Raw genomic sequence first — 27,260 nt, 5'->3', positions numbered from 1 at the left:
ACACAAACAAAACACTTACATTGTTATTGGGAGATGAGGGGACTGGTTCACTGTTGTTTATGGTATCCACTGAAGAGGAGAATGGTTGTACATTGAGTGGTGCCACGATGGATGTACATTTTGCCGTTTTGTAACTGGTTGACACTTTTAGTTCTGGCTTTAACACCTGTCAAAATCAAGCATGCATCTCAATTAGCCACCATGTTAATGGGCTAATATCCCATGCCTGCAGTCTCCATTTAAATGCTAGTGACAGTGATCAGTCATTAGCATTTTAATCAGCCAGTTTAAAAGCCCCATAACCATGTTCAATGACTTATCAAGAATAAATGATTCTGCATTATACAAATCATTCATTTATATTTGTGGCCATTTTCATCACTTGCTTACATAACCCACTCTCAATAACATTGACATGCTAAAGAAAAGCTGTTCACAAAACTATTCTTATATATATAAACTGCACAATAGTGACCTCATACCGACCTTTTTGATTGGCTGTTTCAAAATGACAGTTTGCACGGGCTCTTCAGATAGGCTGTTGTTGTTAAGCAATTCAAATTCTGATTGGCTGGGTAACTGGTTGGGTGTGGACTGTAGTCTCTGGAAAAACAAACAAACAAAGAAATGGAAATGTCAGTGATTACATAACAATTTCAGAGGTTTATAGAGCTTGATGTTTTTAAAGGAATTAAAACTCTGTCATCATTTACACGTATGTTGTTCCAAACATGTATGACTTTCTTTCTTCCGCGGGACACAAAAGGACTTGTTAGGCAGAATGTTAGCCTCAGTCACCATTCACTTTCATTGAATAAAGAAACTGCAATGAAAGTGAATGGTGACTGAGATTAACATACTGCCTAATTGTAGCATTTTGTGTTCAATGGATGAAAGAAAATTATACTGATTTGGGAAAACATGTGAGTAAATTAATGACAGAATATTCCTTTTTGGGTGAAGCATTCCAGCATAAACAAAAACAAAAACACATTACCTGCACTGTGATGTTATTGGTTATTTTGCCCTGAGTGCGACCTCTGGCTGGTGTCTCTGTGTTTTGATTGGACAGTGTTAGCAGGAATTGGTTGCCATTACGGTCTGTCACTGTTGTGGGGGCAGAGTTAGATTTAAGTATGTCCACTGGGAATGAAGAAACGGGACTGGACTGCTGGTTGGTAAGTGCTTGAGGCAACTGCTGAAAAAGAAGAAGAAAAGTTTGCAAAAAAAAAAAACATGGACAAATACACAACACAGTGAGATGCGCCATGACTTTCCATTATAAGTTACAATAAAATAAAAATGTTACTTTCACAATTATTTTCACAAAAACAGTTACAACTTTTAGTGCATCTTCCTTCCGCACAACAGGCCTCATTCATGAAACACGAGCAGAATACATTTTTGTGTAAAACATTCGTAAAGCTGGTCTAATGTACATTTTCGGATTCATGAAAGTTTGCGTATTTTCAAAATGTTAGTCGGTACGAACAACTCTCTGACTTGAACTCTGATCAGAAAACTGACAATGTCGTATCAACATCATACGATTCAAAGCTGTGGAAATACTGTGCTCACTTCTTTTTGTTGTTGCTGTTTGCCTTGCATCGGGTTGTGTTGTTGTTTGTTTGTTTTCCTCTTCCTCTGATGTGCTTGACGCTGCAGGTTACACTGAATCTGTTGCATTAGGAGCTGCTGCTGCCGGTTTTGCTCTATCTCATTTGCAGCCTGCACCTGCTCTGCATGAGGGAACACCTGCAGCTCAGTTCCCATCTCACTCTCCTCCAGCTCTATGACCTCTTCTTTTACGGTCACCCTGACCATCTCCATGGTGACACCAGGAGGTTCCTCTTTCACCTGGATTGGCGCACCCACCTGTTTGCCCTCCAGCTGTGAGCGCAGTGTTTCGACCAGCTGCTGCTTCTGCAACAGCATGCGTGTGAGCTCCTGTATGCGCCGGTCCTTCTCCTTCAGCATCTGGTCCTTGTCTATAGGGTCCGCTACAGTCACCAGGCAGCAGGAAGACTGAGGCGTCTGACTGTCGGGCTCTTCTTTAATGCTGACCGTGTTGGGGAGAGGAGGTGAAGGCCGTAAGGAGAGCTGGGTCAGAGGAGAGGTCACCTGGAGAGGACAGCAACAACAGTTTAACAATTAGGTTTAGGGGTTCAAATCCAGTGATGGGCATAAGCTTCACTAAAAATAGCAAAGCTATTAGCTTAACTACATTTCTGAGCAGAGAAGTGGTAGCTTTGCTAGTTTTTAAATCGAGTAGCTTTTCAGTAGCAAAGCTATATTTTTGACTAGGTAGCGGCATAGCGTTGAGAAAAGCAACAACGCTACATTATGCCTTGTACCCTGTGTTGGTTTTACTATACTTGTGAGGACATCTCATAGACTTTCATGTATTTTATAGCAGGCTAAATATATATTCTATCCTCTAAACCTCACAGAAACTTGTGCACTTCATTAGATTTAAAGGTAAAATTAGTTTAGCTGATTTATGAGCCTTTTTTGCTTGTGAGGACCAGCTAAAATGTCCTCACAAGTCGGTTTTCTAAATTTGTTCTATATATGTGAGGAAATGTATCATGTGAATATGTATTTTAGATGCTTTATCTTTATCGGTATGCTCTGTGCATCTGCAGTTGAAAAACATATGAAGTAGCTTAAAAGTAGCAAGATACTTTTGGCGTGTAACTTGCTACTTTCTCTGAAGTGCAGCTTTTATCTTAGCTTAACACATTTTTTGTATGATGTTGATACTGGCATCATATTGATTACCACAAAAATTCATTTGACTTGTCTTTCCTTTCCTTAAAAAAAAAAAAGAAAGGCAAAAAACTGGGTTACAATGAGGCACTTACAATGGAAGACAATAGAGCAGTTCAAATACTCACGGTTTCAAAAGTATAAACATAAGGAGTAAACAACATGATTTTAATGTGATAAATTCACTTACTAACCATTTTTGAGATAGGTTATATTACATGTTTCAAATTTGTTGCCATGACGACCTAATGCCATAAACCCAAAACCCCAAATACGACTGTAAAAATTATGATTTAACACCTTTACAGCTTAAATAATACACAAATTTTAACAAATGTATGAAAATATAAAATTATAAGCTTCACATTTCTGCCTTTATACCCTCTAAAAAATTGGCCCCATTTGTGCCTTACTACAACCCAGATTTATGCTTTTTTTCCCATTTACGTTCGCTGATAAGGACATCTGTATATATCACTTTTTACACTTTTACATGCATCATTGGATCAATAATTCAGTAGCTATTCTTTTCAATCTATCTGATGACAACATGATAATTTACCATTTCACCAAACGCATCCCCATTACAACTTGTTTCATCTGGGCTGATTCCAGCCAATGAGCGATCAGAGTGGGCGGGGGAATTTGGAGGGGAGGAGCTAGTGCTGCCAAACTGCATTATATGGAGTGCTGTAGCCTGAGCCCCTCCCCTTTCTACAGTGCCAACAAATGAGAAGGTAGGAACCACCATGCTGCTGTCTGTTGATTGGTAGGGGGAAGAGGACCCTCCCACTGCATGGGCAGAGGGTTCACCTGACTGCTGTGGTGTTGGTTGGGTTATGTTGGTTTTACATGATGTTGGCACATTAGTGATGGCATTTCCACCGTATTGCTCCTGAAAATTCTTCAGCCGTTCGATAAGGTCATTTTTGGTGCCTGAGACAGTTAATCCTCGCAGTTTTAACTCCTGCTTCAGCCCTGCCACCTACAAGGAATGAACAGAATAGCATCTTGAATGCAGAATAAGAATTCTGATAAACACCCAAGTTGTTTACAGATAGCAGGAGGTGTTAGTACCTTTAGCTCTTCCAGGTTGGGAGGCAGAGGCCCTATTTTAATCCCAACCTCATTTGCAGTGGTCGGGTGATTCTGGCCAGTTGAAATAGTAGATGTTGATTGAAGGGGCGGGGCATTACTGGATGGTGAAGGGCCATTGGCTGAAGCAGGGTGTTGATCAGCAGGAGGCCTAAACACATTAACATAACACAAATCAATTACATTGTTGAAGACAAAAGTAACAAAATATTTTAATTAAAAAACAACAGTTCTAAAAGACATCTAGTATATATCAGGAAAATTTCAATCTCTGTCGGAGATCATACAATTTTTCATAAGGTAAGTTGGAAAAAAGAGATTTATTAAGCAAGGTGTATGACAAGTGACAGAATAGTCCTATTCTTTGGGTAAGCACATGTACAGAGGTGTGTCTTACTTGGGTGGGGCGGGTAGGATTGTGTGGTAGTTGTAGTTTTGCTGTTGTTGGTTGATGATCTGTAGTTGGAGGAAGATTTGCTGTTGATAGAGAAGTTTGGCGTAGGAGGAGTCGAGCAGAGGTGGAGGCTCACGCTCGGGTTTCTGATCCGGAGGAACATACTGGTGATATTTCAGCTTTTTTACCTTCGGTTTACTATCTCGCACCTTCTTAGAACGCTGACCAGGGCGCTCACTTGACCCTTTACCACCCTGAAAGAGATAGATGATGAAAGTTCTGATGACAACATGTTAATTATAGAAGCAAAACAACATCCTAAGTCAGATGAAATGCAACAATTTCCAAAGTCGAGTAGTTTTTCTCCCTCACTGAAAGTAAAATAAATTAAAATAAAATAAAATAAATAAATCACAGCTACAGGGTTCCTTACTCTGACAGGCACCGAAATAGAGGCTACAAGAGTACAAAATTAAAGTCCCATATTCTTATCAGTTTATTGATCAAACAAAATCCCAGTAACGACCAGAAACAAATTACGATTTTGTGCATGAAGCAGCCAGGACTTTTAGCTATTAACAAACCGGAAATACACTTGTGATGACGTCTGTGCTTTCAGCTCACACAAACACATAAGAGAAACAAAACACGGACTCTTATAATGTTCTACAATGTATTACAATATAAACACTATAAAGTAAACACTGGCATATGGGATAATAAATACCATATGAGCAGTAATTCTTCAACAGTAGATCATCAGCGAACACTTGTAATAATGGTCCGGTAATATATAAAAACATATAAAAACTTTTCTTCTTTTCTCTAAGGACTCAATATAAAAAATATGCATTGAAGTAAAAAGATTTAGATACAGAAAAACCCCCACGAGGTGTCAGTGAATGTTTTTATTACACCTCTGGATGCCACTGTTATACTGAAAAACCAACCACAGAGGAATAAAAAAAAAATAAAAAAAGCTGCAAATATCAGCACCGATTAATTGGTCAAACTGATAGATTAGTTAACAATTGTTAACATGAACTAACAATGAACAACACTTTTACAGCATTTATTAATGTCAATTATGACATTAATAAATACATATTTTCAATCTAAAGTTGCATTTGTAAACATTAGTTAATGCAATATGAACTAACATTAACTAACAATAAACAATTGTAATTTAATAAGTTTACAGTAACAAAGCTTAATAAATGTTGTAATAAATATATTGTTCATTGTTTGTTACTGCTACCAAATGTATTTACTAATGTCACTTTATTGTAAATTGTTACTAAATTATTTTAATATTTCGTGGCTCTTCAAGGTTTAGCAATGGAAATCACACTGTTTAATTTCTCTATAATTTCTATGTTTTCTAAGACTGTGGAACCCTGCAGGTAAAAAGATAATGTTTGATGTTTAATACACAGCTTTGTGGAGTGGGATTTCTTATACCATTGAGATTTCACTGAGGGTAGAGCTAGCCAGTGTGTCATGAAAACCAATAAAAAAACCTTCTAATTGTGGATATTTACAGCATTTCTGGCTGTAGTGTGTCAGTTACTGGTTATGACCCATCAGAAAACCTCAATTGTGATTGCAGTTGATATAGTTTGTATATAAAAAAAATCTGTCACCTTCTGCAGTGCAGAGGCTTGCTTTTGGCCTGTTGTTCCATTGGCTAAATTCTGTTGATGGGCAGGTCCAGCTGTGTTTGGCAGTGGAGGGGGAGGAGGAGGAGGAGGGACCTAAACAAGAAATTAGAGAAGCACATAAACTTGAGGAAGTGTGACTACATTAATATGGCATAAATGTGACAAAAGAACCAATACACAAAATGTGCAGATGATAAAATGCAATTATACATTACTTGTGTGTTTACATACGTGTGCGAAGGTGTCTGTGTTTGGAAGTTTAATGAGCGGAATAGAGAAGGAGTGTGCTCTAGATAATTCACAATTATAGAGAGCTGAGTGAGCATGATGAACTATGCAGAGACATCAAAGTGTGTGTCTAGCACTCTGATGAAGGGTAAATACTTTATTAACCTTAAAGGTGGATTTACTGAAAGTGCAACCTGTATATATTTGAAACAATGTGTCTGAACTTGTCCCATATTGCATATTTGCACTATGCAATATAAGTATATACTTCACTAGTGATGGCAAAGTACATAGTTTTGAGTGTATATCAACACAGTGCACCATTATTGGGACAATCGACAGCCTTTGTAGCATAATGACACTGTTTGCACCTGATTTTAAGATGTGTTTCGGTTGATTCGTTCTCAAGTGGTCAGCGTTAAATACAGGTGTAAACTGGGTGCAAAACGGTTTGCGATCCGATCACAAAAACCACATATGGTGGTAGTCAAACACGCATTTGACCACATTGCATTTGTTGTGTAAAAGCTAACCATCCAAAATGTGTCAATCTGTCAATCAACCACTGCAATATCACAAGAGTTTAAACTTGATCACTTATGTGCTGCTTTAAAAGGTAATAACCGTCTGATCGGAAAATTTGAAAAAGCTGAAACATACACAAGCACAAGAACTTCACAGATCTTCTTTAGTGTGTCTGAAATCAACATGCAGAGACACCGATGACAAGCACACACATCTGGAGCTCAAATGATCCAGGTCATCTAGTAAACGATGCGTAATTTTGCTGTAAATGTTGCGTTTGTGCTTAGATTAAATTTCAACTGCATCTGGGAGTAAGAGCGAGAAGTTTTTTTATTTTTTTTATTCTTTTCGCTTTCTTTGTCTTTTCTGACTTTGTTGCACTTTAATGTCATGCAGTAACACAATGACATAGCAGGGTTTTTCCTGGTGGTACCATACTGATCAAAAAAGTGACGTTAAGAACACGTAAACCTTGGCTTTGCATTAATAGACTCATAATGACCTGGCAACTGAATAATGGTGTTAATTTTGTCATCTGTTTTTTTTATTTAGTCTTAGTCCTGTGTCAGATGTCCTTTTTTAGTTTTTATCATATTTAGTCAACCTTATCCTTATATTTTTAGTCAAGTTTTAGTTGACAAAGTCTGGGCACTTTAATGTAGTTTTAGTCAATGAAAACTGTTGACAATTTAGTCATATTTTTGTAACATTTATTCATATTTTAGTCACTGAACACTGTAAAAATGTTTAGCCATAAGAGTATTATTGATAAGCATTTGTCAATCTAATCTATCCAGAGAGAGCATCTCCATGTTATCATCAGCCAGAGGAACATTAAATCTCTCCCGGTCTCGACACCCGCTCAGATTGGGTCTCTTCAGCGACTGGTTGAAGCAGCTCTGACCGCACCGAGAATGACAGTTTTGGAGTTCGTTTATTTACAAACACGCTCCCATATTATATGAACTTTAATTAAGGATGAAATAAAGATTTATCGCCAAGTTTCTATCAGACACTCGAGCTGCAGCGCTCCACTCATCTCGCGTGTCATCATTATAGTTTTATATGATCTCAAGTTGTTAAATGACATCAAGCGACTATTCGACAACGGAAGGTTTTTTATTATTATTGCTGAGATTTGCAGTTACAAATAACAATCCACCGAGTGCAATGCTTGTTATTGTTTTCCATGAAGACACCCACCAGAGATTTGTAGACAGGAAAAACTCCTGCATAGTGATTGATGTATGTCGTCTTGAAACAGAAACCCTCCCCTCGAAATCCGAACACACGTGGTCACAGGAGAGCCACCAGATGTAAACAGCGAAGTGTCTCGCCTGACCACATGTGATTGGATTACCCGATACACTTCTTAATACAAGGTATAAACGGGTTCAATAAAAAGTTCTACAGAAAATAAATACGACTTGTCCCTTAGTTAAAAAAACTAAGCAAAAATCTTGGTTACAGTGAGGCACTTACAATGGACGTAAACAAGGCCATAAAATAAATGTTAAAATACACAAAGTTTGCCAGAAGCATAGTACAGAGGTTAAGAGTGTGTGCACCTGTTTGGGTGTGGTTTCATTGGCCAGTGTCTCAGGTGGTGAAGGTAAGTGGGTGGGGCCTAGAGGAGAGTGCTGACAGAACATCTGATCCGGAGAGAATCCATCACTGCTTTCCTCGTCGAATGAAGAGTTCTCCACCACAGCCTTTGGAAACTCTGTCTCTGATACATAGAAAGTGAACCGAGGAAGAGTGAAATAAAAAAAAATGAATCGTTAAAAAAGGATAGTATGATTTAATCAATCATTTTGAAATCAAGGTATGGCTTGGGCCCCTCCTTCAATGTAAATTTATAGGATTTTTTCAACCATTTCATAGTTCACCAGTTCAATATCATGAGTCTGATTTCCCAGAAATGTAAAAGCACACCTCTCCTTAAGCCACATGATTCGAGGTAGTATTTATATCCATAGCATAAACGTGGGACGAGTTACATGGCAAAATCTCTAATGCCAAGAATAAGCAATAATAATATAATAATAATGGATGCTTTCCTTAGCAAACAACATAAAAAGTAAAGCATTTTCACATCATGGTGAAAGAAACCTCTTATCTTTAGATCATTGCTTCAGTTTTTCACTAACTCTGCCATAACATTGCCCCAGTGGAAATAATAAAACCTTTAAATCTTTACATTTAATTTGAACATGCTCAGATTAAAACGTTTAAATTGCATTTCAAACATGATCCCAGCATTTCTTCACTGTGTATTTTTGAATGACACTGCATAAACTTCAGTTAATCGACACAGTCCGCCACAATGCGGCGAATGTGAACATGAATGTTAATTCCCATCTAATTAATTTAACTGTGTTTGACGAGCACCAATCTCATTCCCATAACTCAGCATTTAATTACCACCCGCTGCACCGCTGCAGGAACACAGCAGGATAAAATATGAAGATGAATGTGCACATGCCGCAAACGATGTGATGGAACGGGCTATGGAGTGCCTGTGTGTGGCTTTAATGTGAGAGGAAAGTGTTGAGCGGCAGGAATATAAATGCGGATATTTGAGTCTGAGATATGACTCGATTAGATGACTCGATCGCTAAAGATAATGTTAAAAAAGGAGCTTCACTTCAGTCAGGACAGTAAGAATGGTGAAAAAAAGAGACTAAAAGAGGATAGGATAGATAAAGATAGAGGGATTTAGATGGGAATTAGTGGAGATAAAAGAGTAGAGTATATATACCTTTATTTAACCAGAAGAAAACTCGTTGAGATTAAAAATCTCTTTTCCAAGAGTGTCCTGGCCAAGACAGGCAGCAGCACAAATAACAAAGTTGCAGACATGAAACTGGTTCCTGAAGATTTAAGACATTTTGCAGTTGATTCCATGCGCTGGGGGCCGCATACATAAACGACCCTTTTCCCATTTCAGTCCGGACATGAGGGACGGACAACAACAATAAGTCCTCAGAACGAAGACAATATCGTCCTGTGCCTTTCTTTTTAATATAAGATTGAAGGTATGGGGGAAGCAGACCAAGAATACCTTTATAAATAAGAATATGCCAGTGATTATGCCTACGGGTGGACAATGCTGACCAACCAACACGATCATACAGAGAGCAATGATGGGTAAGTGCTCTAAAGTTTGTGATGAACCTAAGGGCTCCATGGTAAACAGTATCCAACAATTTCAAGCATTGAATGGATGCATGCATGTATATAACATCACCGTAGTCCAGCACTGACATGAAAGTGGCAGCAACAAGCATTCTTTTTGCCTCAAAGGAGAAACATGACTTGTTTCTAAAATAAAAACCCAGTCTTAGCTTCAGTTTTTTCACCAACTGCTGGATGTGAGGTTTAAAAGAGAGAGAATCATCAATTAGAATACCAAGGTATTTGTATTGGGATACAGTCTCAATCTCGAAGCCCTGAGAAGTCGTAATGGATGGAAGGTTTTGTAGCTTAGATTTCGCATTAGAAAACAACATAAGTTTAGTTTTGTCGTCATTCAAAACAAGTTTTAAGTCAAACATGGTAAAATGTACAGTATCAAAAGCAAGTTGTAGCTGACAAAGAGCTTGGTTTGGAGTGGCAGCAGAGCAGTATATCACAGTATCATCGGCATAGAAATGAAAATTTGCATTGGAGACATTTCGATCAAGAATGTTGATGTATAAAATAAATAGGAGTGGTCCCAGCACTGACCCCTGGGGCACACCCTTGGATATACTAAGAGTGCTGGAGGTGAGACCATCTACTTGTACGCTTTGTGTTCTACCTGATAGATAATTTTCAAACCAGCAAACTGTTTGTTCTGACAACCCGACACTGAAAAGTCTTTGTTTTAGTATTTGGTGATCCACAGTATCAAATGCTTTAGATAGATCAATAAAAAGAGCTGCACAATGTTGTTTTTTATCTAAAGAGTCAATGAAATCATTTACTACTTTTAGTGCTGCTGTAGTTGTGCTGTGTCTTTTACGAAAACCTGATTGAGAGTTAGACAAAATATTGTTAGTAGCTAGAAACTCTTTCAATTGTTCGTTTACCAGAGTTTCCATAACCTTAGCCAGGACCGGACAATTTCGAGATGGGTCTGTAGTTGTTTAAATCTGTTGGGTCTCCCCTTTTAACAGAGGAATAACAAATGCAGATTTCCATAAAAGAGGAATTTCGTTAGGTGTCCAGAGAGAGATTAAAAAGATAAGTCAGAGGCGGTGCAATAAAATCTGATGCTAATTGTAGAAAGTAAGGCTCTAAGTTATCAGGACCAGGTGATTTTCTAGTGTCTAAAAGTGTAATGGCTTTATGCACTTCTGAGACTAAAAATGGCTTAAAACTAAAGGAGTTACTAACTGGATTATGTCCATGAGTAAGACCTTTAGGGTGATTCTGATGCGAAGTGTTGAGGGAGTCAAACAATGAACCAGAGGCAATAAAATGCTCATTAAAACAGCCAAGAATTTCAGCCTTATCAGATATTTTACGTGAGTCCTTAAGAATACATGGTGGCAGCTCAATACCAAATTTATTTCCAGCCAGTGATTTAATCGTCTTCCAAAATTTTAAGGTAACATTTCAGATTAGGTCTAGTAGGGCTATCGACGAGCTGAAAGAGGTTTAGCGAGTCACAGTAAGCTTTAAAATCATCAGCTACTGGATGTAACCAGTTCCAATTTAGATCTCCAATGACTACAATCTCATTATAATTCAGACCTGATAAAAGCTGTATTAAAGAAGGCAGAGCATCCTTGACAGCTGAGGGTGTCCTATAGCAGCCAACTACTGTAATGTGAAGAGTCCTAGAGACCTCAAGATCAAGAGCTAAGAATTCAAATTGCTTACTCACTGATTTGGATACAAGCACATTTACACTAAACTTACTTTTGATATATACTGCGACACCCCCACCCCTTTTGGGACGATCAGTCCTATATACAGTATAACCATCAATGCCTATATCCTTATTCAGAACAGATTTGTTTAGCCAAGTTTCTGACATAACAATTACATCAGCATCAGTTGAGAGTGCCCAAATACGAGTCATATCCATCTTTGCGAGCAAGCTGCGTACGTTCAAGTGAATAAAACCAAGACCAGCCCTAGATTTAAAATCATCAGGGGTATTAGAAGAGTATGAATGAAAGTGTAAAAGTTCAATAACTGTGAATACTATCTAAAGGTTTAGCCAGTGCAAACTTAACTTTAACTCTAGGTAGTGTGTACATTAGACCCAAATAGTGTTTGGACACTCCTAAAAAGAGAGCCACACTTAAAAACATAAAAATGTCTGAATCGCATTACATTAAATAACAACTATCAAACCATACTATGGTCACTAGTAGCATCACTAGCTGCATACTAATGATGTTAGACCTTTTCAACTGAAATCAAGTACATTTTTAGTGGATGAAGTCAGTTCTCCTCAAGTTCCACTGGTATTGGTCATTGTATTAAAGGGATAGTTCACCCAAAAATGAAAATTCTCTCATCATTTAGTCACCCTCATTCCATCCCAGATGTGTATGACTTTCTTTCTTCAGCAGAACACAAAGATTTTTAGAAAAAATATCTGAGCTCTGTAGGTTCATACAATGCAAGTGAATGGTGACCAGATCTTTATAGATGAAGTAGAGATTTAGAGCAAAAAAGATTTAGTTCTATTTATCACCCACACCTATCACATTGCTTCTGATGACATGGATTATACCACTGGAGTTGGATTCTATATTTCCTTTATATGATTTTTGGAGCTTCAAAGTTCTGGCCACCATTCACTTTCATTGTATGGACCTACAGAGCTGAAATATTCTTCTAAAAATGTTAATTTGTGTTCTGCAGAAGAAAGAAAGTCATACACATCTGGGATGGCATGAGGGTGAGTAAATGATGAGAGAATTTTGGTGGTGTAGTGGGCTAAAGCACATAACTGGTAATCAGAAGGTCGCTGGTTCAATCCCCACAGTCACCACCATTGTGTCCTTGAGCAAGGCACTTAACTCCAGGTTGCTCCGGGGGGATTGTCCCTGTAATAAGGGCTCTGTAAGTCGCTTTGGATAAAAGCGTCTGCCAAATGCATAAATGTAACATTTGCCAACTAGAAAATGGCAAAAAGAAATGTGTCTTCATTTTGAACAGTACTGTATATATAATGTTTTAGCATTTAAAATTCAACAAATTTCTAAGTGAAAAGTTTGTTTACTGCATAAAAAGTTTTTTGACATTACAACCAACATGGTTCGATATTTGTAATACTTTTAAATGTGGCTTAAGTGTGACTTTTAATGTGCTTTTACAGTATATGTGGCTTAATATGTTTTGGGGCCACTGTACAGTATCGTTTATGGCTTTAATTCAGTACCTATGATGGCTTGTTTGAGGCTGCTGTGTACTGGGAGGATGTTCTTGTGAATGAGCTCCATCGGGCCGGGCCGCTGGGAGATTTTATCATTCAGATCGTCTGCCAGGCGAGCTCTTTTCAGGAGAAGCTGCTTGGCCTGAAGAGAGGGTTCCGCTGACGTCTCTTTATACAGAAAAATATATTCAATTGCACTGTTGTCAATACATACTAGAACATGTACATTCTGTAAATAATCTGGCATCATGTGAACACAATGGTTATTATTTATACTTGAGCATTTCCCTTAATTTTTGGCATTTCTGGCACTTTTAATTAATAAGAATGATATATACAGTATATATATATATATATATATATATATATATATATATATATATATATATATATATATATATATATTCTTCAACTTCTGTCAATTTCATGTCTCATGAGTTGATTTTTATACATACAGATTTCAAGTCTTTTGTTTGTGTCATATGATGGTCACATTAAAACTGACTTAAAACTTTTTACCAGACCGTCATCATTTATTTTTGGTACTTTTAAAATGCCTTGTGTATACTGTAGATTTTAGTGTTTTAGACTTGACCCAGATTTTCAATATTAAACTATGAAAATCCATTAAATAAAACAAATTGTTTCATGTTTAAAACGAAGATAATCTAATCAAAGAGTGACATAAATAAAACATTTGAATATTTATTAAATGAAAATTATTATTAAATTTTTTTTTAATTAAGACTGTCCCACAGTTGTGCCATCATTTTCACCACACCAAACAACTTTGCACCTAAAACAGCTTTTTTAATTGTTAATGAACTTGATAACCAAGTCGACAAAAGTGTCTGTGAAGAGCATGCTTGAGATGAAAAAGTGTTTTTTGAAGGAAACAAAGAAAAATCAGGGTAAATATAATTTGTGAGCAGAATATTTATTTTAATTGGCCGTCATTTCCAATAAAGCTCTAAACAAAATTTGACCAAAATGTAAAAATTATTATTTAATTGTGCGTATTTACGATACATTCAATGTTAGATATGAAATTAGCCTTATAAAGACAAGGTATTCTGCCATTTTAATTAATTATGTTTTTTTAAATGTAATTTCTATCACGTCATTTCCACTAAATTCATTTGAACGCAACACAGAATTTGAGATGTGGTCGAAATTACACTGTGGTGGGAAATATCCTGTAATGCATGTACATACACTGGACATCGTACATTTTTATTGGATAAATAATAAAACTGGAGAGAAAATCATGCGGCAACAAGAATGCACTTTCTAAAAGTCCACAGCGCTAAAAGTGCCTTAAGTTGAAGAAACACCCATATATACCTTTATTAGTCTCTGGACCCGTTATGATGGAAGTGTGTGACAGTGTTTGATAAGGGGTATACGACTGTGTGAAAGACACACCTTCCAGAATGTGCATCCTGACCAGCTCTGATCTCTCTGGACGACTGCGGATCTTTCTCTTCAGGTAGTCTTCAGTCTAAGATACAGAGAAAGTAAAAGAGAGTAAGAGTTTTTTGTTTGTTCCATCAAGAAATGAGCAATTGTGAAAATTGTGAAATGAGAATTGTGGTGGAGAGAGTCTCACTCTGGCTCGCTCTAAACTTCGTTTCTGCTCGTGAAAGGATGCAGAACTTTTCAGTGCTGGAGGATAAAAAGAGAGATACAAAGAGAAATGACTATTAGAATAAAAACAGCTGTGAGGATAGGAAACATTTTTCAGTAAATGAGAGAAATCTCAAATAGCTAACTTGTTATTTGTGTAGTGCAGATACCAGGCTACGTTTACACTTCACTGTGACGCAAATACATTTCCTAGATTTTTTGATCAGTTGAACATTAATATAGTTATTTTGGTGTAAGTGAACAACAGCTCATACTTGGGAAATAGGACAAGGAAGAGAGTGCAATTTTTTTAAATAAATAAATAAAAAAAACAAATTAGAGACAAAAAAGGAAAGATTTGTTAAAGGCATCAGTTACCGGGAACAACTCTTCCAAGCAATAAACTCTCCATTAAAATGCACCTTTCACTGCAGGCACACATACACACGCGTATGTGATCTAAAAATAATATCGAGCCAGACACATCTGAGAGAGTTTAATACAGCAGGTTCACAGTCTGAGGAGTTCGGCATGTGTATGTGTGTTTCCCCCATATTTGGTACACTCTCGAAACACTACTTCTCTCTTCTCGGTTAACATTGTTGTTGGTACACTGTGACTTCAGAGAGTGAAAAAAGTGTGCTGATGAATAAAAAAAGGTGGATTTTTTTTTATACATTTATGGAAGAAAATGTGAGTGCTGATTGCTTGTGCAAAAGTTATGATGCCAGGTTGTTATGTGTGGTTGTCAGGGTGTTGCTATGTGTTTGCTATGGCATTGTTAAGTGGTTTCTTTTTGGTCCAGGTCAGAAAAGCTCACCCAAAAGTGTCTATGCAATTCTGGTCCATAAATAAGTTACAGATCCCTCCTTAAATGCTAGTCTACAGGGAAAAAAAGGGATATTCTTGGTTCAATACAAGTTAAGCCAATAATTTCAAATCGTCCCTACTTTTTGTTGAGGATCGAGATTACAGTGAGACACAGTATGGAAGTGAATGGGGCAGAAATGTGCATCTTATAATTTAATAAAGCACTTTAATTATTCTGTTAAAACTTGTGTATTATTTGTGCTGTATAGTTGTTTAAATTGGTGTTTTTGTGGTCGTTTTAGGATTTGTTGACAATTCTGTCATGGCAACGAAGTTGTAAAATTGCATATAACTTTACACAGAAAAGATTAGCAAACGATTATATCACACCAAAATCATGTTAATAAACATATTGTTCCGGTTGGTGCTGGCCTGCTTTATGATTGTTTGTAGTTTGCTAGCCTGCTTAGCGTTGCTTATTCTTATATGTTTTATCCTTAGCCATTTTACCGGGTGCTTCGTGTTTTTCCGCCTTTTTACTGTTTCAACTGCATTTTTACTGTGCGCACCCATTTTCTCTTTTTTCTTTACCTGCTTGTCTACATCTCACGTCTCGACTCCTATTGTAAGGAACAATGGAAATAGAAACTCTAGCTACCATTGTTAAATGCATTTCCGGGGCTTGAGCATCTGACATCCGATCAAATTTACAAGTGCTGGCTAATGTTAAATGTAAATGATTTAAATATAAATGATTTTCTGAAACTGTTATTCATGTCAGCACTGACGATGTCCTGCTTCACCAGTTGGAAATCACTAAAGATAATGGTAAAGAGGTGTGTGAACTTGCAAAAATGATGTCAGACACTGTAATATGCTCTGGTCCCCACCCTGCTCATCGTGGTGACAAGGTTTAGAGTAGATTAGTGTCACTGCACGGCTGGATGTCTGAGTGGTGTCCGGAGAATAGCATTGGATTTATAGACAATTGGAAGAGTTTTTGGGGTAGACCTGACCTGGACTCCATAGTCTTAATAATGCTAGTATTTGACTAATTGGGGCCCAGGTCAGGAAGCAGACAAACTGGTTAATCTGAAAGTCTGCTAGCTGCCTTGAGACGTCACACAGATCACATAAACTACACATAGAGACTGTGTCTGTTCCCCAAACTAGCAAACACAAACCCCTCACTAAATCATTTAGAAAAAATATGATTAAAGTAAACTTGGAAAAAAAAAAAAAATAAATAAATTTGAAGATAAACATCATATAAAAGGTAGGGCTACTAAACATTGGATCTCTATCTAACAAAACACTAATTGTAAATGATATTGTTACAGATCGTTGTTTGGATGTGCTCTGTTTGACTGACACCGACTTAAACTGGAAGTATATATTAGTTTAAAATGAATCTACTCCCTCAGGTTATTCTTATAAACATGAGCCTCGCCTGAAGGGTCGACGAGGAGGTGTTGCTACAATTTACAGGGACATTTTTTTTTGTGTTACTCAGAGAACAGGATGTAAGTTTAAGTCTTTATAACTAATAATGCTTAATGTGACACCATCAGATATAAATGCAAAAAATCTCTGTCGTCTTTTGCACAGTACAGTATATAGATCACCTGGGCCGTACTCAGATTTCCTTGGTGAATGTGCTAATGTTCTATCAGATACTGTAGTTAATGTAGATAGAGCTTTAATTGTTGGTGACTTCAACATTCACACAGATAATGAAAATTAGAGCGATGACATCAGATCATTACCTTGTCTCTAGTTTGCTGCGATCAGCTAATGTCAATCAATCTATTGTTCAGGTAGAACTATTCTATTGACCACTAAAGATAGCTTCAGTATTAATCTTCCAGAATTGTCTCACATACTCAGTAAGCCAAAAAGTCCAGAAGAACTTAATGTAATATCAGAAAATATAAATACAGTCTTCTCTAGCACTCTTGATAGTGTCGCCCCCTTCGATTAAAGAGAAGTCAAGAAAAAAGCCCCACACCGTGGTCCAATGAGCACACTCATGCTCTCAAGAGAACAGCTCAGAAAATGGAGCACAAGTGGAAGAATACAAAATTAGAGGTATTCTGTGGTGCATGGAAGGATAGTGTCTGTAGCTACAGACAGTCACTAAAAGCTGCCAGGTCAGCATATTTTATTAAACTCATTGAAAATAACCTAAAAAATGATAGGTGTTTATTCAGTATTGTGGCTAAATTGGTTAGGAAGAAATCATCGACTGAACCAGATATTCTGTCACAGCACAATAGTAAATGACTTCATGAATTTCTTTACTGATTAAATTGAAATAATCAGAAATAAAATTGGAACTATGCAATCATCTGTCACAATAACTCAGAAAACAGTGTCTCATAATTTTCCTCACGAGCAACTTCAGTCCTTCGCTGTCATAGGTCATGAAAAGCTACAACATGTATGTTAGTTCCAATACCAATTAAGCTCTTAAAAGAGGTATTCCCTGTAATCTCAGAAAATCTTCTTAATATTATTAACTCTTTTCTATACTTCGAATATGTCCCAAGAAACAAAAATGGCAGCTGTCAAACTGCTTATTTAGAAGCCACAGCTTGAACCTGGAGAATTGGCTAAATCTTATGGAGTTTTGTGTATCTTGCCACAGTCACCTTCAGATTGCTCACTGGGGTTCTAAATACAATTATTATTTAATTATTATCTACAATTTACAATCATATTGAATCAAACTACACAATGATCACTTTAAGACTTCATAGATATTACAGCTTCATTTTCTGTAAAGCTGCTTTGAAAATATGTGTGTTGTGAAAAGTGTTATACAAATACAAATGACTTGAATTTTGCTTTTTTAAAGAAAATGAAATACATTTTTGTGGTAATAAGCATTATGACACAAATGCTGTCAATTGTTAATTTGTATTAAACCTGGAATATTCCTTTAAGTCTGATTGATCAGAAAATTAATCAACAGCACATCACTCCTCAAGGCACAACATTTGAGGTACTGTATCATTCATGTCTGTAAATGGAGTGCGACAAGTTATGTGACCAAAAATGTAACACTTAATGTTTATTTAAAAATATAAATATTGTTGCGTGCCTTGACAAACACCATTTATTAAGTGCCTTTACCATCGAACCATTTAATGTAGCTATGTACTTGTTTATGAGTGTGTGAATGTATTGAAAAATATAGTATTAAAAAATAAAACAATAAATATTTTAGGTTTAATTTTGTAAAAATTTCACAATTCAATTGATTGATCAAATGTTGTTATGGAATTAAAATGAGTACAACTTCAAATTAAGCTTCTTTCTTTATTTGAGTGTGGTGACCATATTGGTATCAGCCTACTGTGATGATAATTGACGATTATCCCATATTCAAACAGTAATCACTGTGGGGTAAATTTAATAAGCAGTTGGGCCACTTTTGCACCTGGTATTTCAGTGATCTCATTCACCAACCACACGCAGTCAAGTTTAAACTGGCACAATTAGCGCTGAAGTAGCACGGAGTCTTGAGCATTTGGATCAAGTCGTTTGTGAATCTGGTTGGTTATATACAGTGAGATATTACCGCCTGAGGAAAGCAGACATTAAACTGAATTTCATTCAAAGGAATTGCTTATGTACACTACCCAAGTACATAAGTGTGTACATTTTTAAATGGATGACTTGGACTGAATAATTAAGAAAAGAAGCCACTAAGTGCCCAGCATATAGATGGGAACTCCTTCAGTACAGTTTAAAAGCATCCCAGGGTGATACCTCAAGAAATTGTTAGAGAAAATGTCAAGAGTACATTTAGTCACAACACAATTCCCATAACTCCATTTCTATTATTCCATAGTTGTGATGACTTTACTATTATTCTAAAATGTGAAAATAAAAAAAAAAAAAGAATGAGTAAGTGACCCTCAAGTTTTGAACAGTAGTGCACATTTTCTATAGATCATGACGACAGTAATTTGTCAAATAATTACCAAATGGTGGAGAACAGCATTAAAACCTGGTATTTATCCAGATGCGTGATGTGTTCACGTGCACTTTCGGCATGTTAAAGAGAAAATTCAGGAGTCTGGATCACAGAAATGGAGTGATGCTGTACAGTCCCAACAGAGTGTGTCAGATCGCTGTGGTCTGCTGCATCTGCCTCAATATGTTGCTCAGAATCGGGCCAAAAGATCAGAATTGTGCTGTGCAAATAGCATTCACCCTATATTTTGTGGCTCTGTTTGCGGCATTGCCTGATCTGCATAATTTAATAAATCGTGCGCTAAACCAGCGAGTGTCCAAATGAACGGCGCTTTAATTGGAAAGAATTAATTGTTAGTGAATCCCGCAACCCCCCTCTTTATATGTCAGGTTTTCAAAGAACTAAACACTTATCCATCCTTTCCACTATAGTGTACATTAGAATGTTAAGATGTTTTGAAAGCCATATACATTCATAAACCATATAGCCTAGAAAAAGTAAGAGGAAGATGGGTGGTCATAAGAATGGATGGGTCATAAACCCTACAGCAGTCAATGGCTCATTTCACATCAATGCACGAGCATGCGCACACGCACAAAGCAAAAAATGCCCTTTAAACATGACAAGCAAAATACATGCAGCCATCTGCCTGAAGAGGGTGAAGTGTGTGTTTGAGACAGAGAGAAAGAGGGAGAGAGACAGAGAGATCATGAGTTTGCTGTGAAAAACCACTTCATGTGTGTGAACGGTCTCATCATCATTTTCAGCTCTAACGCCCCCTCAAACATGACGCCACCCAGCAGCCATCTTCACATAGGGGATTAATTTAATCAGGTTCAAATTAAGTTGCAGCAACTGCCATATCATCTTGAATAGACTCAAAAAGTTAAAGGCAAACATTTTTGACATTAACACTACGTCCACATTAATCCGGATACATTTGAAAATGGCATTTCAGTTTCAAAATGCTCTCAGTCCACACTGCTGATTTCAAAAGTTTTCCAAAACTGCTCGTCCACACTGAAACATCTGAAAACACTAAAATCTCCTCACTGTGAATGCAAAAATTATTTGGATTGAATGGGACTTGACAACATATACAGTACTTCATTTTGACAGCGGGAGCCGGGTGAACAATCCAACACGAGTCTTTTATTTACAACACTCTTTCTGTGCAACACACCAACGAATGGCTTTTCAGCCCAAACAGGATCATACTCCATCAGCATCATGCATATCTCTCTCTCTCTCTCTCTCTCTCTCTCTCTCTCTCTCTCTCTCTCTCTCTCTCTCTCTCTCTCTCTCTCTCTCTCTCTCTCTCTCTCTCTCTCTCTCTCTCTCTCTCTCTCTCTCTCTCTCTCTCTCTCTCTCTGCAGTCTGGACACCCTTTTTATCCCCCTCAAGCTCTCACTGAAACAAAGAACAGCTGTTAGAGATAATTTCCCACAGGTGTCAATCCTTACTGTTCTTCCTCTCCCAGCCTCGCTCTCCACAGCTGTCTCTCGGCCACGCCCACATCACCACAGTAATTTTTTTTGAATCTCAGTTTTCCAAGTCCACACTACAACATGAATACAGTGTTTTCAAATTCATCCAGAATAATGTGGATGTAGTCTTAAATACTAAAAATATCCTAGCTTAATATGTAGAGATAACTATAAGCAAGCCATTTGTAGGTTGACATGCCCAAAAAGTGTAAACAGTAGCTCTCCAGTGCCATCACAACATTCCTTCATTTGTTTGAGCTTCCCATCCTATTTTTTCAATTCTGTTTAGTGATGCAAGCGACAAACAAATTACACACTTTAAAGTAGGCCACAATAAGGATATCTACAATAATTTTATTCAAAGATGGTTTGATCGATGAGAAAAGATTAATGCAAAAAAAAAAGGTAAAAATTAGAGCACAGATTGAATCAGTTAATGTTATGTAATCCCTTTCAAAACTGTGCTGTATCCAAGACATTTTAAGTTGTTTTAGTTTATGTAATCAGTACTTGAGCAGAAAGTCCCTGTAACCACATCCCTGTGTAAACTCAAAGCGCAATCAAAGTCTCAAATCTTTTAACACCTTTTCAGGTTTCCTTTCTGAACATCTTGGATATGTGATTCATGGTGCCGATTACACAAATTGAAGAACCGTGGTAGAGCTCTTTGTTTCTAAATTGAACATGTTTGCTTTGTCAATTTAATTTAGTTAGAATTTATTTTATTTTTTTAATGCTTTACAATGTCCTACAAGACTGACATACATAAATCAGAATCCACACCCAAGTATCCTGGGTAGATACACAAAATTTAAATGCAAAATAGTGATGTAAAAATTTTAATGAGAACTTGATTCTCCTGTTGAGCATTTTGTGTGTATGCATGTGAGATGGGGTAAGAGAGAGAGAGAGAACATTCAAGTTGACAGGAAGTACATGTCAACATACACAGGAAGTGAAAGGAAGAAAACAGTGAAAGTAGATATAAAAAGCAGAAATTTGTAGCCACACTCTGAGACTTTAGATGTGTGTCTGTATTGCACATTTGCTGGTGGCTTTTAATTTTCCTTTGGTTCCAGATTTAGTTACTGGGTGAGTGCTATGAAGATCCCCTCAGGGTGCTATCTGCTGTCATGCTGTTTATTTGTATCCTGGACAGTCCCTTTCAAACTTTATATACTCTCTCTTCACTGTATCTAGTTAGATCTCCACATAACCAGATTTCTTTGAAAAACATTTTTATTAATATAGCACAGGACTGACCTTTGCCTAACAGATATAATGGGAAACAGGGGATATTAGGTGTGTGCAGTGAAGCCATTATCTGTAACTATTCATATGACAAAATTATCTGTATCTAGCTCTGTATTCGGACAGAACTGGGTGTGGGCGGGTCTTAAACTGGAAATGCTTCAAAACTAAATTAAACGGCCATTTTTAAATGTTACTCTTACATTTATAGTTTGTAATAATAAAAGATGCCTTGTATATGCCTTTTTATAATAATAGCCTATTAATAATAACAACAATTGTTATTATTACTACTATTATTAATTATAGAATTATTATTTCATTAAATTATTTAATAATTTTTTCTTACATTACTATTATTATGTTTAGAATAATTATTTAATTTATGTATTTTTTTCTAACCAGATGAAGCTGAATTTGTAGGCCACATTAACTGTTGAATATGTTGCTGACTGTGGTTTCTCCTGGTATTTCAGATAATTAATATCTGCATGAAACAGAATTTTTGTTTGTTCATGTATACCAATATTATTCTGGAGGCAAGAGGTGTCAAAAAAAATTGTGAAATGTCAAGCACACATTTGCAGCGAATAAAAATAAATAAAAATTCAAACATTAAAAGAAATTTAAATAAAACAATACAGCCTACAAACAGGTGAAATTCCCATAAGTCTATCAGGAATGTTTATGATAGGACACAATAATTTAGTTAAATAATAATAGCCTAATAATAACAACAATGATGTTACATTTACATAGTGCTTTTCCAGAGCTTAAGAACACTTAACATTCTCAAATTTAGCCCAGTTTAAAGAAGAAAAATAAAAACTACGGAGTATGTTTCTGTTTCTGCGTTTTACACAAGGAGGAATATTCCTAATAGATGAATACTCTATGGAGCATTTAAACATTTATGGAGCATTTCAACTTCATTCATAATAGTCTTAATCAGTAAATAACCGTAATGATGTGGATATAAATGTGGTCAACTTTATGAGATGGATGGATGAGCTCCATCGTTTAGGCTATAAATGAGAATCTCATGTGAATCATGTGATACATTAACATAAACATTTCAAGAAGTGGAAAGTGTATATGATGCCATATCTTAGTTAATGTTACACTTGAAAAGCTCCACGTGAGCACAATTAATGGAGACCGCAAACAGAGTCCAGACAGCGCCGTGCAATCTGAAATCACACCGCATTTAAAATTTACACTTTAGAAATATTGGCTCACAGATTCATAAATTTGTTGTAATTTTGGATATATTTATTTAAAATGTCACTTCACCTTTGCGCTTCTTGGATAATTAGTCAAACGATATTTTTTTTTTATATTATTCGAATTAATCCGTTATTCATTTTGAAGTCAATATTCATGCCTTTCTGAATAGTGTACTTGGTTTCGGGCACATCCCTATGGCACATATATAAATATATCACTTAACACCTGGTCTCTGGTTCAAGTGTGTGTGTGTGTGTGTAGCCCGCCCAAATAAAGTGCATGGCCTGCCATGCATTCACTTGGTGTAAGAGTGAAAACTCTATTTTGCCTTACACAGACTATGTTTATCTTATACTAGCATGTTTTATTCTAAGAGTCTGTAAAATCAGATGCAATTAAAGTTTTAGTTTGAATGGTAAGTCTTTCATTTTAAAGCTGAAGTGTGTAATTTCTGTGCCACTAGCAGCACTAAACACAATTACTATAATAATGATCTTCCAAACAGGTTTCCCAAACACTCCCCTTGTTTTCCATTGGTTGGAAAAACGGATATTCCCGCCCCAAACTCATACCAATGGCAGAGAGCCGCCTCCAAGTGTTTTGTTATTTCTTAGAACATAAATGCTCAAAAATCTTTTTAAGATTTACACATTTCAATTTCATAACAAAATTCCATCAAATTGAATAAAGTAATGTTAAAAAAAATAATAATAATTTTATATATATATAATATATATGTTACATTTTATTTATGTATTTTTTAAACATTACACAATTCAATTTGATGGAATTTTGTTATGAAATCTAAATTGTGTAAATCTTTTAAATAGGCTAAAATCATTTTTGAGTGTATTTATTAGGGATGTGCAAGAGTAGTCCAATATTAGAATATTTGTTCAGCAATAATTATTCAAATAGTAAAAATATTATTCGAATTTCACTAACGTTTGATTTGCTGGCCATACAGTGAGATGCATGTTAAATCCAGAACACACAAACTAATACTGGGAGTTATAACAGAATGCACTGGGTGGTGCTGTTGTGTGTGGACACAAGTTGGTCACATTTGTTGAGCAAACGGTTCTGTCAGTACGTTCAGATGGACACCAGAAAAGTGGGTTATTTTGAGAGTGTGGATTACTGTGAGAAAGCTGGGTTCTTGTTTAAATATACTGGATAAGCGGTGTACACTTTACTCTCAAATACGTGCAGCTCGTCAGAAAGCAGCTTCCCCGTGGCAACGTAATCCCCACGATGCTGCTGTAAACAACAAACATGGCATCCAAGATAGGCTTTGCTAGCTGAGGTAAGGGACATTCCATCATTTAAACTGGTGTGTATAAATGAGTATAGTTTACTAAGCACGTGGATATGCTTGTTTTTCAACAAAACATGACATGAGATACAATATAAACACGAGAACTTTTATATGGCGAGTGATAATAGACGTCATGTACATTAACTGCATCAGTCTACATCATTAGCGGTTTCTTTTTCTTTGCTTTGCGTGAGCTTAAATGATTTCATTATATTCTTTTTTTGTTTTCACGCATTGCTTGTATAAAAAAAATAAAATAAAAAAAATAATAAAAAAAACACAGAAAAAAGAAACACAGGACGTTGAAATAAGCAGATATAACCTTGTTTTGAATACAATTAGAAGCTTGTTTTTTTAATGGTGATGCAACATTTATGACAAAAATTATTTTACAACATCTCTCTCATTAATTACCTTAATTTAAATAATAGAATATTATGTTTTTATGAACTTAAATCAACGAATACAAATTATTGATGAATTTCTAGTATTTCTATTTATTTTCAGTGATGAATTCAGTATTTAAAATTTATTTTCAGTGCTTTAATTTCCAATAAACAATAGCACTAATTATGGAAATTGTATTGTTGACAAGCAAGGAAACCAGCAATTATTTCCTAGTTTTTCATTCCACAATGTTGTGTTCAGTGTTAATGGGCCAACCAGTGTGCCAAAGCCAGATGCTGATATCAGCAGACACTAGGTCCAAACTGGATCACAGATACTGGGAGACATTATGGGAGCAGTCTTAAGCATAACACGAACTTACTAAAGAGAACTGTTACTAACTTTAAACTCTCTGCTTCTGCTTTCTGTCTTTCCTTCGCATTTTATTTGAACTATTCCTTTAAGAAATATCAAGACATATTCTAGCCTTTATTTTGAAAAGTAAAATTGTATCCACTTTAAGCACCTGTGGATATCTTGAGTTAACATTGCCAGATATTGTTTAAGTGTCTAAACAAGTCCAGGTGACTGTGTTTCCTGAGGCGGGCAAACTTAGTGTTACTGACAGTTATGTGTGAGCTGCATTTAACACAGCTGCCTAAAAACACCACTGACATAGACTTATGAGACACAAAACTTCTCACCTGGCTAAATTTGACAACCACTACAGCACTCTTTCAGAGCTAAGCATAAATTAACTCTCCTGAATTTTGCAGCTAATCTACACGGATACAAAAAAATATTTAAATTAATCTAGATCCAAACTGCAACAACTGAAATAAAGCTTGTTTAAACTTAAGTTGGGTCCGCGTGTGGGTGAGAACATTGGGTGCTAATTTAACTCATTCAGATCATAAATTGTCTTTATATAACTGCATTAATCGAACCATCCACCTCCAACAACAAGATGCAGCCAAACTTTAATACATTTTTAGTGCATGGAAATCAGTACAATGGTGATGAACCAACAGTTAAGCTCAAAAAGTTTTGATATGAACCTTCCACGCAGCTCAGTTAAAAACCACTTACAAGGCAAAGGAAGTGACTTACCAAATCAGCATGTTTGACAGCATGAGAGAGACTAGCTAAATCTGCCAACTTCAACCACAAGACAACTAGAACTTTATGAAGTGGCCCCATTCACTTCCATTGTAAGTGAATATCCTTACAGTAATAGCATTTCTTTTTATTATGTGGTTATCAACATTATGACATCAATGCTGTCGATTGAACTTAACCAGAACTCTTCTAATAGGGGAGCCCACAAGAGTATAATTTCCATAGACATGCTTTTCAGTTCTGCCCACAAATTTTCTATCGGATTGAGGTCAGGCCTTTGTGCTGGCCACTCCAATAAATTGACTTTATAGTCCATAAGCCATTTTGACACATATTTGGAGGTATTCTTGGGGTCATTGTCCATTTGGAAGACCCATTTGCGACTGAGCTTTAATTTCCTGGCTGATGTCTTGAGATGCTGCTTCAACATACATCCACATAATTTTCCTTCCCCATAATGCCATCGATTTTGTGTAGTGCACCAGTCCTTCCTTCAGCAAAGCACGGTTGGGATGGCGTTCTTCGGCTTGCAAGTCTCACAATTTTTCCTCCAAAAATAACAGTGGTCATTATGGCCAAACAGATAATTTTTTGTTTCATCAGACCAGAGGGCATTTCTCCAAAAAGTAAGATCTTTGTCCCCATGTGCACTTGAAAAATGTAGTCTGGCTTTTTTATGGCGGTTTTGGAGCAGTGGCTTTTTCCTTGCTGAGCAGCCTTTCAGGTTATGTCGATATAGGACTCGTTTTACTGTGGATTTAGATACTTGTCTACCAGTTTCCTCCAGCATTTTCACAAGGTCCTTTGCTGTTGTTCTGGGATTGAGTTGCACTTTTCACACCAAACTACGTTCATCTCTAGGAGACGGAATACATCTCCTTCCTGAGCGGTATGATGGCTGCGTGGTCACATGGTGTTTATACTTAGGTACTATTGTTAGTACAGATGGTACCTTCAGGCATTTGGAAATTGCTTCCAAGGATGATCCAGACTTGTGGAGGT

At 36.5% G+C, this 27,260-nt stretch overlaps 1 protein-coding gene across 4 annotated transcripts in view; it reads right to left on the bottom strand.

The window, feature by feature from the left end:
* The window catches only part of LOC127647863 (myocardin-related transcription factor A-like), a 69,241-nt gene that overhangs the window by 7,563 nt on the left and 34,418 nt on the right, over positions 1-27,260 (bottom strand). For 3 of the 4 annotated variants that reach the window (XM_052132368.1, XM_052132369.1, XM_052132371.1), the window contains 12 exons: positions 14,661-14,716; positions 14,477-14,552; positions 13,058-13,219; positions 8,241-8,401; positions 5,902-6,012; positions 4,262-4,512; positions 3,847-4,015; positions 3,332-3,754; positions 1,579-2,121; positions 998-1,198; positions 487-603; positions 20-166 (listed from right to left, as the gene is read on the bottom strand). In XM_052132368.1, the coding sequence (XP_051988328.1) occupies positions 20-166; positions 487-603; positions 998-1,198; positions 1,579-2,121; positions 3,332-3,754; positions 3,847-4,015; positions 4,262-4,512; positions 5,902-6,012; positions 8,241-8,401; positions 13,058-13,219; positions 14,477-14,552; positions 14,661-14,716 (2,417 nt within the window). The remainder of the gene's footprint in view (positions 1-19; positions 167-486; positions 604-997; positions 1,199-1,578; positions 2,122-3,331; positions 3,755-3,846; positions 4,016-4,261; positions 4,513-5,901; positions 6,013-8,240; positions 8,402-13,057; positions 13,220-14,476; positions 14,553-14,660; positions 14,717-27,260) is intronic. The other variant, XM_052132370.1, reaches the window with a different exon arrangement.

Source organism: Xyrauchen texanus, chromosome 8 (assembly GCF_025860055.1).
Source record: "Xyrauchen texanus isolate HMW12.3.18 chromosome 8, RBS_HiC_50CHRs, whole genome shotgun sequence".
Taxonomy (NCBI): domain Eukaryota; kingdom Metazoa; phylum Chordata; class Actinopteri; order Cypriniformes; family Catostomidae; genus Xyrauchen; species Xyrauchen texanus.
Note: the sequence above shows the minus strand (reverse complement) of the source record. Positions and strands in the feature narration are given on the sequence as shown.